Genomic DNA, 12,021 nt, shown 5'->3' with positions numbered 1-12,021 from the left:
TTAACTGGCGATCGGCCACTTGTGGTTTCAGTAGTGCATTATTTAACAATTTCTTTGTTTTTAAGCTGAACGCAGTTTGTTCAGCTGCCAATCCATATGTTGCACCTGAGTCCCGTGAAACCTATTTGTAACAGGCGAACTGACAGGTTTGAGCTCGAAATCTCTTCGGAAACCCTCTACCTTAAAGTGCACCCGACTGATATTCTTAAAAGTGGAAGGGGGTACCAAAGTATCGTATTTTGGAACTGGCTAACCGTTCTGAAAGATCTTTCCTTTATTTCTAAAGTCACAAATTATAGCACTCAAATTGTTGTTTTCGGAAAGTACCCTTCTGCTAATTAATCGTTTGCTGCCAACCAGTAGCTTTACCTATACAGAGAATATGCTTCTGACAAGGCAGTTTAAAGCACGTGGATCCAGTAAGTGCTGTTTTTAGTTTGACTTGTCTAGCGCGTAAACATGTTGCCACGTAACGCAGTTGGAGTACTTGCAGGACAGCCATTGAGTGGATGTGTGAGCGTTCAGAAGAAAGGGAGCTCCTTCTAGTTGAACTGTTATAGAAACCGACTACAAAGGCATATTTGCCTTTTTGGCTAGTAATTGCATCTGGACACCCTCCTTTTTGCCTCTAAACATTGGCTGTATTTTGAGTTCCCCTTTGCTGTTGGAGCTGCGCTCGTTGACCCACCGATTAGTAAATTATAAGCAGAATTTAAACATTTCCAGTCGTTTTGATGAACACTTCTACCTGACCATTTCACTGCACATCCAGTCATTCTGAAAATTCGTTCGGATGCACCAATTCGTTGAGTTTGAAAGGCCCAACCGAATTTCCACTTCAAGATTCAGTTACTGTCTTAATATTGCATGCTCCTTCTTGCCAGTGTAGGAGTGGGAAGAGACGAGGGGAGGACGACTCCCATAAACATGGGTGTGCTTCATTCAGCCTTAACACTTCTGTAATGCACATGTGCTGTGTGGTCCTCCATGGGGCCACAACCACGAGAGCCAGGTTAATCAAGTTATTGGTGGGTCGCATGCATGGTCCTATGAGCCACATGAGACCATGTACCGGATTTCCAATTGAGAAGATACAGAATCAGCTACACTTTGGCAATGTTCTGATATATGCATACACTTCTAAAGTATTTATTTTTGTATAGCACCCACGCTACCATACCTAGAACCCGGACCGCAGGGAACAATACCCAAAAATCAGTGTGGGTCTAAATTTCGCTGGCGTTATGCAATGAGGTTGCTTCATCAGAGGACATGTCACAGCCGTGGCAGTTGAATGGGTCTGCGTTCTAGTCAAAGCAGACATAGAAACTTTGCTTAATATGCATACTATAATCATAGGATACAAGATGCAATTTTAATACAAGGGTCATAGTGGAATATGTAGTCATTGTGGAAATGTAGAGCTTGGGCAATTCAGCTAATCCAGTTATGTGTAATGTTTATTGAAAACCGAAACATCTATATTATTCCATTATATCCTTCTTGGTTTGCACCATGATAGCCAAAAATAGAACGAGTGCAGTGGGTCGACAAATGCAAGGTGCATGATGTAGCCTGATGTGTTAAAGCAAGCCTGGCTGAAGACGGCTGCAATGCCAGAAACCGGTCCTAGGAAGCTTGTTTCCGGTCCAGGGAAGGCATGGCTTGGCAGTTCGGGCTGGACTGTTCCCATGAGGCACAGGATCAGACTGATTTGCATATGGCCATGTCTGAACTGGGGTGGCAGAGTGGGCTAAAGAACGGTGATGGATTAAACCCAGATCTGTTGACTGGGTGTGAGTGTTTGATTGGTTCAGATGCTCCGTCCATCACCACCCCCTTTTGTACCAGCCGGCTCCCCAGCCTTTATTCAATATACCTGTTCATCTACAAACGCGACATTCATATTTATTGACTTGGTGTGTGTCAGTAAAGCAGCAGTGAGGCTCAAACGATTCAATAGCTCACATTGAAAAAAGTGTGCATTTGTAAATATTCTTTAATACCTTACGTACATTGACACAGTGACGAATGAAAAGATTGTTTTATCAAGGTGTGGACCCTTATGTTATTTCTACATGGACATCTTATCAAATGAATATTATTGATGATATGTCAAATGCATGCATGTATGAAAGTTAAAGATGCACCATTGTTAAATACCTGCGGCTTTCCGTCCAAGAATCTGAGGTTTCGGATTGTGTTAATATTCTGTCACTGGAGCACATTCTTGAGTGAGAGAAATGCCAAAATAAGTTAGATATTATTACACATGGTTATTAAAAGAAAATAACTTTTAAAATCCCAGTTTCCATATAGTGAAATCACGTATATCGTTTACACATATTTAGTTAGCTGTTTTACAATGATCCATTGGCAGGATTTTAAAAACCAAGGGAGGATAAGCTTTGTTGGGTTGTGTTTAAAAGGGAAACACACGTTTGTTTCTAGGGTATTTGTTTAATGTGATAATGGTAACAGTCTGTTGAATGTCTTGATATACCTCTGTCACCCTGGCAGCCTGGTGACATGCTAATTAACCTAACCCATTTGTTTTTTCAGAAAGCAGGTCGAAGAACCTGGAGGTGAAAGGGTTTTTTGTCATCTTCCCAAGCTGTCTTGTCCTCTGTTACAACTTCTAGGGCACACATTACAGAGGGACACCATTGCTTTCCCCTCTTATTCTTTGGGAGGGCAGGCCAGATTTAGCAAGCCCCATGCATAAGTTACTGACGGGGCCCTGTGCCAACAGCCACCATTAACTGGTGCGTACAGCCCTGCCTCATGTCTTTGCTGAGTCAAGGAGACTGATCAGTGGCAGAAGCCTGCTCTATGGAATACTGACTGTCACCGCCTTACCCACCTTTCTCGTCAGCCTGTCACAGCATTAAGTGTTAATTCAAAATTGCTTAGACGTCAGGTTGCTTGAAAATAAAGTTGCTTACAATTTCTTATATCAAACACAACAGAGTCAGGAGGCTTTGAAGGCATAACCAGTACATCATCCATGTATAATCACATGAACAGAACTGACTGCCTATTGTGTATGAGAAGGAATACAGTGGGTAAGGCCCTCACCCACCTGGTAGGTGGCATGCTCCATCCACTGAACTTGAGCATCTACCCACCAGTTACTACTGCCCAATGGATTAATATAAAACGTATGAGGGGTTTTACTTAAAATAAAACAAACATTTTTTTCGGAATTTTCAATGATGCCACTCTTTAAATAATGTAGGTGTGAGGGTCCCACTAGCAGAACTCAACATTTTTCTATCTATACAACCTTCTGAAGAGGTTTGTGGCATTCATGAGGACGAGGTCACCCTCTCTGCTCTAAAAAATATAAAAAATTGAAAACCTGTGTCATTTACAAACTGCTTCTGATGAAGTGTACTCAAAGATGTCAGGTATGTTCTTCAGTCGTTGAACACAGTGTGTATGTAAAAGAAAAGGCACCTGACAACCTTTAGTTTCTGTTGGTCTTGGCAGGGTCATCCCTGAACTTTTTGCCTTCCTCCAATATTCTCTCTGACCTGTTTTTGTTGGTTTAATGACTCTGGGCACTTTACCACTGCTGACCAGTGCTAAAGTGCATATGCTCTCCCTACTGAAAAGTGTATATGTAATTGGTGTCCATGATTGACTTATTTGGTTTACTGTCAGACCCCAGTAAAGTGCACCAGGAGTGCCTGGGCTTGTAAATACAAATGCTGCTGGTGGGCTTGCAGCACTGGTTGTGCCACCCACAGAAGCGGCCTAGTAAAATGTGTCTAAGGTCTGCCATTGCAGGACCTGCGTGCAGTCTGGTACTGTCATGCTAACTGCGCAAGTACAACTACTTGCCAGTCCCTAAACCTTCCCTTAACTTCATATTAGTCACCCCTATGGTAGGCCCAAGGGCAGGGTGCATTGTAAGCATAAGGTAGGACAAGCCCTGATTTGTTTGGCATGTCCTAATGGTGAATTACAGCCATTTTCGTTTTTCACTATTGTAAGGCTACCTACTCTCCATAGGCCAGAGTGGGCTGCTGGAATTATTACACTCTATAATCCCAACAGACTCGGAGAGCATGGTAGAAAGTCAAGTTTAGTATGCCTGAACTCAGAATAATAAAGTACTTTTTTTTAGTAAAGTTTATTTTAATATCCTGTGTTTGCAAATACTACTTTTAGAAAGTTAGTATTTGCTTGCCTAACCATTTCAGCCCGCCTCTGCTCTGATGTGTATCTGCTGTCTGGTTTCTGTGTGTGACAGGGCTGGGGAATTCCATGGGACAGGCTGGGGTTGACAGGTGGTGAATAGAGAGATTACACCAGGATGGGTGGGGGGAGTGCCCCTTGACTCTGAATAGGGCTGTGCTCTGCCACCACAATGCTGGCTCCGCCCCCTGGGGAGCGACTGTTGACTCTGCCCTGCACCTGGTCCAGGAAGAGGGAAGACTGTCAACAGAGTGCTCCTGACTGTACTTGTCATCACAATGCTGGCTCCACCTCCCTGCCCTGCACACTAAAAGAAGTCAGGGCCTGAAAAACAAAGTGCTCAGAGACTGACTGGATTAGGCAAAGGCCCCCCTGGCCTGCGAGAACAAAAGAAATGGTGTATAAAAGTAGGAGCCCTGCTCCTAAGAAACTAGATCCTGTTTTTGCCAAGAAGAAACTCTGCCTGAAGAGAAGGACCTGGGAAAGCTGCATGGAGGACTACTGTCTCTAATCCCGAGAGCCTGGCCTGTTGGTGGGTGCCTTGCTGCAAGAAGGAGAGAGGAAGAAAAGACTGAAAGACTTTTGAAATTCAACTTGTGCATCTTGACAATCTCCAAGGGCTTTCTTGTGAACTTGCCCCCTGAACTGCGCCCCAGGAACAGTGGGCGCTACCCCCCCCCCCTCCCCCCCGAAGAAAGAAGCTGCTGCTGGTGTTGCCTGTCTCTGCAGCGCTGCCCACTGAAAGCTAAGTGTGCTGTGCCCCGCCATCGCGCACTTTAAAGAGCCGTGCAGCCCCCTGTCCTGCCAAGCACCGTGACTTCTGCCCTCCGAGCCGCAGCTCGCAAAGTGAAGGTCAGCCCCGCCTGACCCGAGCACCGTGACTGTGCCCCTCTGAGCCGTAGCTCGCAAAGCGAAGGACCCGTCCGGCCCGAGCACCGCGACCCTGTGGCCCCCGAGCCATAGCTCGCATCGCAAAGACCGGACTTCTGCCCGTGTCCGCTTTCCCCCCGTGTGGCATCCTGTGCGCAGCGCCCCGCCGCTGTGAAAGACAAGCTGCGGCCCGAAGTGCGGCTTGAGGACGTCCCGCACCGTGCTACAACGTCCCCGTGAGGTATCCTGGTCACAGCGCCTCGCCGCTGCGAGAACCTAGCTGCGAGAACCTAGCTGCGACCCGTAGTGGAACAAAAAGGACGTCCCGCACCGAACTAAAAGCGTCCGCTTCAACCTTCCAAGACGTAAGGGTACTGTGCCTCCCAAAGCCCAGAACTGCGAGTGGTGCGAGTCTCACTGCCACAACGATTCGCCCCGCCCCGCTTCGCTCTAGTGAAATCTGCCCCAAGTACGCCTGACCGTACCCCGTGCTCCGGACTGCAGTGTCCGCGCGTCGCGTGTGCTTAGAACACACCGAGGCAGGAGTCTGGTACAACTCGTACAGCCTGTTTACATCGCTTGCGGCATACGCGTCTCACGCGGGACACGTGAGATTCAGTGGGGCCCTTTCTCGGTGGTCGTACGAAACGCCCAGGAGCGCTACAGAGGGCCTAGACCTTAAACATACCGTGCATTAATCCTAAAGACAGTGCCTGAAGAACAGTGAAGTTGTTTTTGGAGGTATCCAACCCTTTTCAAAGACTGAACATTATGATTTTAAGAACTGTGGCATTTTGAGAGTAACTGGAATTGTGAAGTCTACATTTAAAGCCTGCTTGAGAAGTTTTATATAAAAAGTATATTTTTACAAACAACAGTCTTGTGTCCCTGTGTGATGGGTTGATGGTTTGTGTGTGTTACACCAAATGCTTAACCGTATGTGCTCTGGGGATTAGCCTTGTCTGCTCGCGCCATGCCGCCTAGAGGGTGAGCAGAGGTTATTTCTGAGAGTAAGTCCCTTGCCCTGACTAGAGGAGAGGGTCCCTGCTTGTCACAAGTACATACCTGTGCCAACCAGAGACCCCCAATTCTAACAGTTTCCAAACATGTCATGGCATTAAAAATCAGCAAAACTATTGTGTTGCATCACATGTGAAGGACTCAAAAGTGAAGGGAATCATATGCTTCCTACACTCCAATTGCAAAGTGCACGTTCACGCTTGTTATTTTCTCTTGCACTAGATTATGACCTTTTTGAGACACCCTCCGAGCTGGAGTATTGGATCAGGGCTCTAATGGATATCTTTACCAGCTGTATTCCTTCCCATAAACAATAGGTCGTCAGTTATGCTGTGGTCATATAACATTTCTTACAGCCTGTGATGACTTTTGTTTGTTAATGCACTGTAATCAAGGAAAACCTTGATGTAAAAGATTGGTTTCCTGGCTGAAACTCCTCATGAAAATGTCTTTATGTAAAGATTTTTTCATTCACAAGGAGAGAGCAAGTGAAAAGCGGTCCTAGTTGCAATCAAATATAATCACAAACGTGGTGCTAGAATTAACTTGCCAGAATAGATAGGGGGGGGGGAATCAAAGATTTTCGAGTAGACTCCTCACCCACTTAATAGTGGCATGTTTCATCATCGGCTTCTATCCACACCCTGCTACAACTAGGGAGGACTCAACCAAAAAAAGTGGGAGTTTTTATATAAATCATAGCTGTATTTGTGGCAGGGGTCCAGAAATAAGAGATACAAATGTCTCCAGGTATACTTGAGGAAATTTCCTTTAATAGGTGGGTACCCTAGACATAAGTAAAAACAGAGTACGGGTTTATTGTTGAGTATCAATGTCTCAAAAACCCTTTATAAAGCCAACTTGTTTTGGCCCACCTTTAAAGACCACATGAGTTTTAGGAAGCTTGTGGCCATACTTTATCCTGTGGTGGACAGACCTACTTGTATGGCAGTACAGTGGCTTTGCTTGTTGGTGATTTGAAATTGTTGTAGTAAACGTCAAGGTTTTGTATTGCCTGTCTAAATTCTAGATGATTACCAATCATCCATTTTCTTCAGGAGTGTGTTCCAGGAACTAGCATGTCTATACAGAGCATGTTCTCCCCACTAATAGTGTAATTTTAAAATGGCTGCTTAGCAAGGGAGCAAAGCTGGATGTTGCGCTTCTCTATTGACATTTTTGTCGGAGTATGATTAGGACCTGGTGGGTGTTTGCCAGAAAAAATTATATTTTAATTCCCTGATGACAGTTGAATCAGCCTAGGAAGGGATTTGACTTCTGCTACATCAGAAAAAGTTTCAAAGCTAGGTTCCTTGATCTATAGTGCCAAAAGTTATCTGTACGTATAAGTGGGTGGACATGCTTGCCCACATCAGCCACTTCTAAGGTGTGTCTTCTGTGTCCTGAGCAATAACAGGATTCAGAGGTTGCAGTTGTTACGGTTAACTTTGAATATTGTGAAACAACAATTTAAGGATTTCTTGTATATCAGGTGGATCTTTGCAATGTGTCTAGTTCCTAGTGAAGAAAGGGCAGAGTACTGTTGATAATGGCCTTCTTTGAAGAGGCCAAAATTATTCATTTAACCTTTAATGAAGAACTGGTCAATGATCTTCTTTGAAGTGTCCAAAATTATTCATTTAACCTTTAATGAAGGACTGGTTATTGGCGTATGTAATAATCTCATACATTTCTGAAACAATCGGTATGGATGGATCATGTTGTGTCATTACGGTTGGGTCTTTTTCATGGTGCTATGTATTTTCATTTACTGTTGTTGCAGACGTCTTAAGATCAAGGCCCCCAGGGTATGTTTGACTTATGGTATTCAATGTCTTCTTGCCCTTGTTTTTAATTCCCTCTCTCTTACACATGACCAGTACTTCTATATTCTCATAGCAATGTTTGATGCAGTTGATCTCTGTACGCTTTTAAAATCCCTACTTTAAAATTAATTTTATCCTCTCTCGTCAACCGCATTTTTTTTTTTTGGTGCAGTTTTATTTAGCGGGAACTTGACCTGAAGGTATTGGAGTGCTTTACATGAGCTCCAGTTACATTACACAAAGACACTCGTTTATTTTTTTTGGGGGGGGCGGGGGGGTTAGGAATGGGGAGATTGTGGTTTGCCCAGAATCACAGGATGTTGAACTGACCCGAGACTCAAACCTGGTTCCCCACTGCCAAAATCGGCAGCTCTCACCGTTACGCCACATCCTCTTTGTCAGTGTTTCTCTCTCCCACACATCTACCAGTTGGCAGGCCTCAAAGTTTTGTCTTGGCTCTGGTACGTTATTTTCTTCTGGAATATGATCTGCTCTTGCTCTCCTGCTGCCCCTGTGGTAATGGTGTACATCAGGTTTGAACCCGTTCACATGCCATGTCCAAACAAATTTCATAAATTACATCAGCCATTGCACTGGATATCACTCTGTTCCCTCATGCACAGTTCCTCTCCAAGAGAAGTGGTTTACTTCTCAGACTCCATCCCTCCCACGTTCCTAACCTCTCCCATTGCTTTTCCTTCTGACACCCTAAGCCTCTGCCCGGAACGTAGCCATACAGCTTGGCTAACTTAACCACAGATTGTGGCTTGAGTTCCTAGTCACTTCCACTGCACCCACCAGCAGCTTCCCGTGGCTCAGTGGGAGCTCCATTTTCACATAATGTTAGTGGACCTGACAATAACTGAGTTTGATGTGGTGTTGGTGCCTTTCTGTTTTTAATATTGATCTAGACCACGGGGTATCACTTAATATTGATATACACACCTGATTAAAAAGGGTATACACTAGATTGATGCCCCAATTTTCAATTTGAGGTTGGTATACTATTCCTACATAACAAAGTTGCACTATCTGTTCTTTTGATTGTTTGCTCCTGTCTTCCAGCTTCTCTCCTTCTCCTTTTTTTGTCTCCCAATTTATTTTAAGGCACTTTCTCTAAACATAAATAATACATATATTGCAGCGTATAAATGAGCATCTAGTATCATTACAGGAAATTCTCTGTTCCTCAGTCTTGGTTCCAATGCCTAACGACAGTTTTATTGGACCCCTCCTTTGACCCCACGTTTATACATTTTGAAATCTGTAGCTGCCCTCCACCTATGACCACAAATTTTTATCTTTTGCAATGTAGTTGAACCTTTGTTGCCTAGCATACAGGCTTTGGACGGAAGGTTCAGTGCAAATAAGCTGAGTTTTCGTACAGTTTGCTAGTGCAGTATGTTTTCTTTTGTATGCTAGTCATAGACAGAATCAGCCGGACAGGTTGATGTCAAAGCTTGTTTGGTTACTCTGTTGTGAAATGTCCGAAAAGGAAAATGGCAAATGTGATAAATCACCCTTCAAAGACGGGTAGTTGGGCAGCTATTTTGTCTCCTCCCTCAACTCTAGACCAGGAAATGCACCATGTGTTTTGCAATCAAAATCTTTCACTCTCCTCTCGTGTTCCAGTGGAAGATCGATGACAAACCGGTGAAAATTGACAAGTGGGACGGATCTGCTGTGAAGAACTCCCTGGATGATTCTGCCAAAAAGGTAATACCTGAAAAGGCTAATATGGATATGACTAGAGAGTGGGAATGTTTATCCAATTTTTTATAATTGAAAATAATACTCCTAAATGGAATCGGAAGGGTTGGATTAATGTCGCTGTAGACAAACGTTGTGAGCTCTGCGGATGTACAGTTTGTGTTGTCACACCGCTGCACAACTTCACTCCAGCTTACAGTTGCTCAGCATAACACATTGTGTCACATAGCAGCCAAACGGTGATCATATATTTAATGTGTAATTAACCCATGTGAGCCGTGAGTGCTCATGTTTTACCGAAGATACTTCGGTTTTAGACGTTTGCTTATCAAAGGAGCATAATGAGGAAACTGCAAATCGCAGGATTGCAATCTAGGGGATAAAAAGGCAGCAATGTCTGTCCAAGGGTCACTATGCTGTACTTAAATGACTTGATATTCTGTAATTCCTCACCCACAAATTGGATACCATTGCATTTTACTCACAAGTTAAATTAAATGTTGGAGACGTTGCGACATTTTATGTGGCAAACTGAATATTGAAGAGTGATAGTTTGAAAGGGTAAAACGATAGTTGACCTTGCTGAATGTATTTGGCAGGGCTGTCATGTTAAGGATAGTTAAAGCTCTCTTGGAAAAATGTTATCAAGGAGGGCAGGTAATTCTGCTCATGACAATGCACTAACTCCTGGAAACAGTATGTGAGTTGTGGACACTGATTTCTGTTAATAAGCTTCGGTTTATTTGAAAAAAATATTATTTTGCTGTCTAGCAGACTTACTTACTCCTATTGTGGACTATAACAAAAACTTACAATAGGCTTTGGCCCAAACCATTGCTTACCCTTGTTGTTGCTCTTCAATGCTTGCTTGTTATCCAGTGTTTTTGTTGTTGTTGTTGTTCATTTTGTTTCTTTCCCCTGGAGCATAGCCTTTTTTTTCATTCTCCATTGGAGTGCATGTGCTTACTTGCTTGCTCCGCCGAGTGATGCTTCCCTCCCCCAAACAAATGTGCTGTTACTTCCTAATCGCCCCTCTCCACTTTCAACCTCATCAATTGCTTGCCCCACCCCTCCCTGGTTCTTTACTTAATTTTTTAGGGCCTTCTCTTGCTCACCTTAAGCACCTCTGTTGCTCCCTTGCCCTCTAGCCAGTCCCCCATTGCTACAACCAACCCGTTCCTCTGTTTATACCTAGAGATCAAACCCTGGGCCCCAACGGCTCCAGTCCTTTGATTCTGGTTATAGATGTATTGTCATAAATTCATTCACACATTAAATGTATTGTTAACTAAAAATTTCTGAGGAAACAAGGTGCTGTAGTGCAGGGTAAAGTGAAAGACGCAGAGCATAGTGTGGCGAGGTGTGAAAAAAAAATCAATACAAATATAAAAAAAAATATGTCTGACACTGGAACAGGCCTAGATCTTATTATGCTCTGATACAATTGTATATCGGTGTAATCAGAGCGGAGAAGGGACAGTACGCTTCGACCTACGTGACAAACTGCACCACGGTCATCCTCAGGATGGTGTCTAGGACACCTATAAGATAGCAACCTAGTAACAGATGGGTAAAAATCCCAAATGAAAGAGCTACCATGTTCCTTAACATGTGTGAGTAAACCTAACCGTATTCTTGTTGTATGTGATGCTTATCGGGAAGCGCCTTATATAAACCAGTAATGTTCCTTCTTCGAGCAATAAGTAAATTAACCATGCCCTTCGGAGGGGTGAAAAGAGTATTTTATTTCTCCTGTCTATCTGCCTGGAGGCTAACTGAAAGTGATCATTAAACTGCTCTGAAGGCCGTGGTTAGTTACATTTTATTTTCTCAACACATTGCAAAACTGACAGTTAAGATGAGACGCACCATAGGAAAAAAAGTATTTTCGCTTTCAGGTCGGGGGAGGGCAAAATGTCCACAAACATAACCTTAGCATTTGCTCAGTATAGTGCCATAGTACACATTCATGCATCTAGTCTGCTTCTTTCACCCTATTTGGGAAATACCTGCGGGCGGAGGGGATTAATCTTGTATTCGTTAGCAAAGGTGCCATACAAAATGTTACAAAGTACCAATACCTCAACATGCCTGCCTTTTGCAGCATCCTTTAGTGGCCTGGGTGCAAGGAGAAATTGTTCAGTGAGATTAGTATGCAGAATGTCCAAGAAATCAGGGATCCCAATGTTACCCAAAACCCCAAAAAGATTACAACATTCCACCCAAATTTTAGACTGATTCAGGGTTTCCAGATGTCACTATGCTAAATTACTGCGCCACATGTTCCCCAGCGGTCTTTGTTTGGATCATCAGATACAGTTCTGGAGAGGAGATCAATCGGTGCCCTATTTTCTTAATTGATAATACTGATGCAGCTGACCTTGTATGCCAA

General features: G+C 43.7%; 1 protein-coding gene across 2 annotated transcripts in view; it reads left to right on the top strand.

Annotated features, from left to right (window-relative positions):
• SPCS2 (signal peptidase complex subunit 2) overlaps positions 1-12,021 on the top strand; it is a 37,565-nt gene that overhangs the window by 558 nt on the left and 24,986 nt on the right. Inside the window, exon 2 of one of the 2 annotated variants that reach the window (XM_078658574.1) lies at positions 9,552-9,635. In XM_078658574.1, coding sequence (XP_078514700.1) covers positions 9,552-9,635 — 84 coding nt within the window. The remainder of the gene's footprint in view (positions 1-9,551; positions 9,636-12,021) is intronic. The other variant, XM_078658575.1, reaches the window with a different exon arrangement.

Source organism: Lissotriton helveticus, chromosome 8 (assembly GCF_964261635.1).
Source record: "Lissotriton helveticus chromosome 8, aLisHel1.1, whole genome shotgun sequence".
Classification (NCBI taxonomy): Eukaryota; Metazoa; Chordata; class Amphibia; order Caudata; family Salamandridae; genus Lissotriton; species Lissotriton helveticus.
The sequence above is the reverse complement of the archived record's forward strand: the minus strand, read 5'-3'. Positions and strand labels throughout refer to the sequence as shown.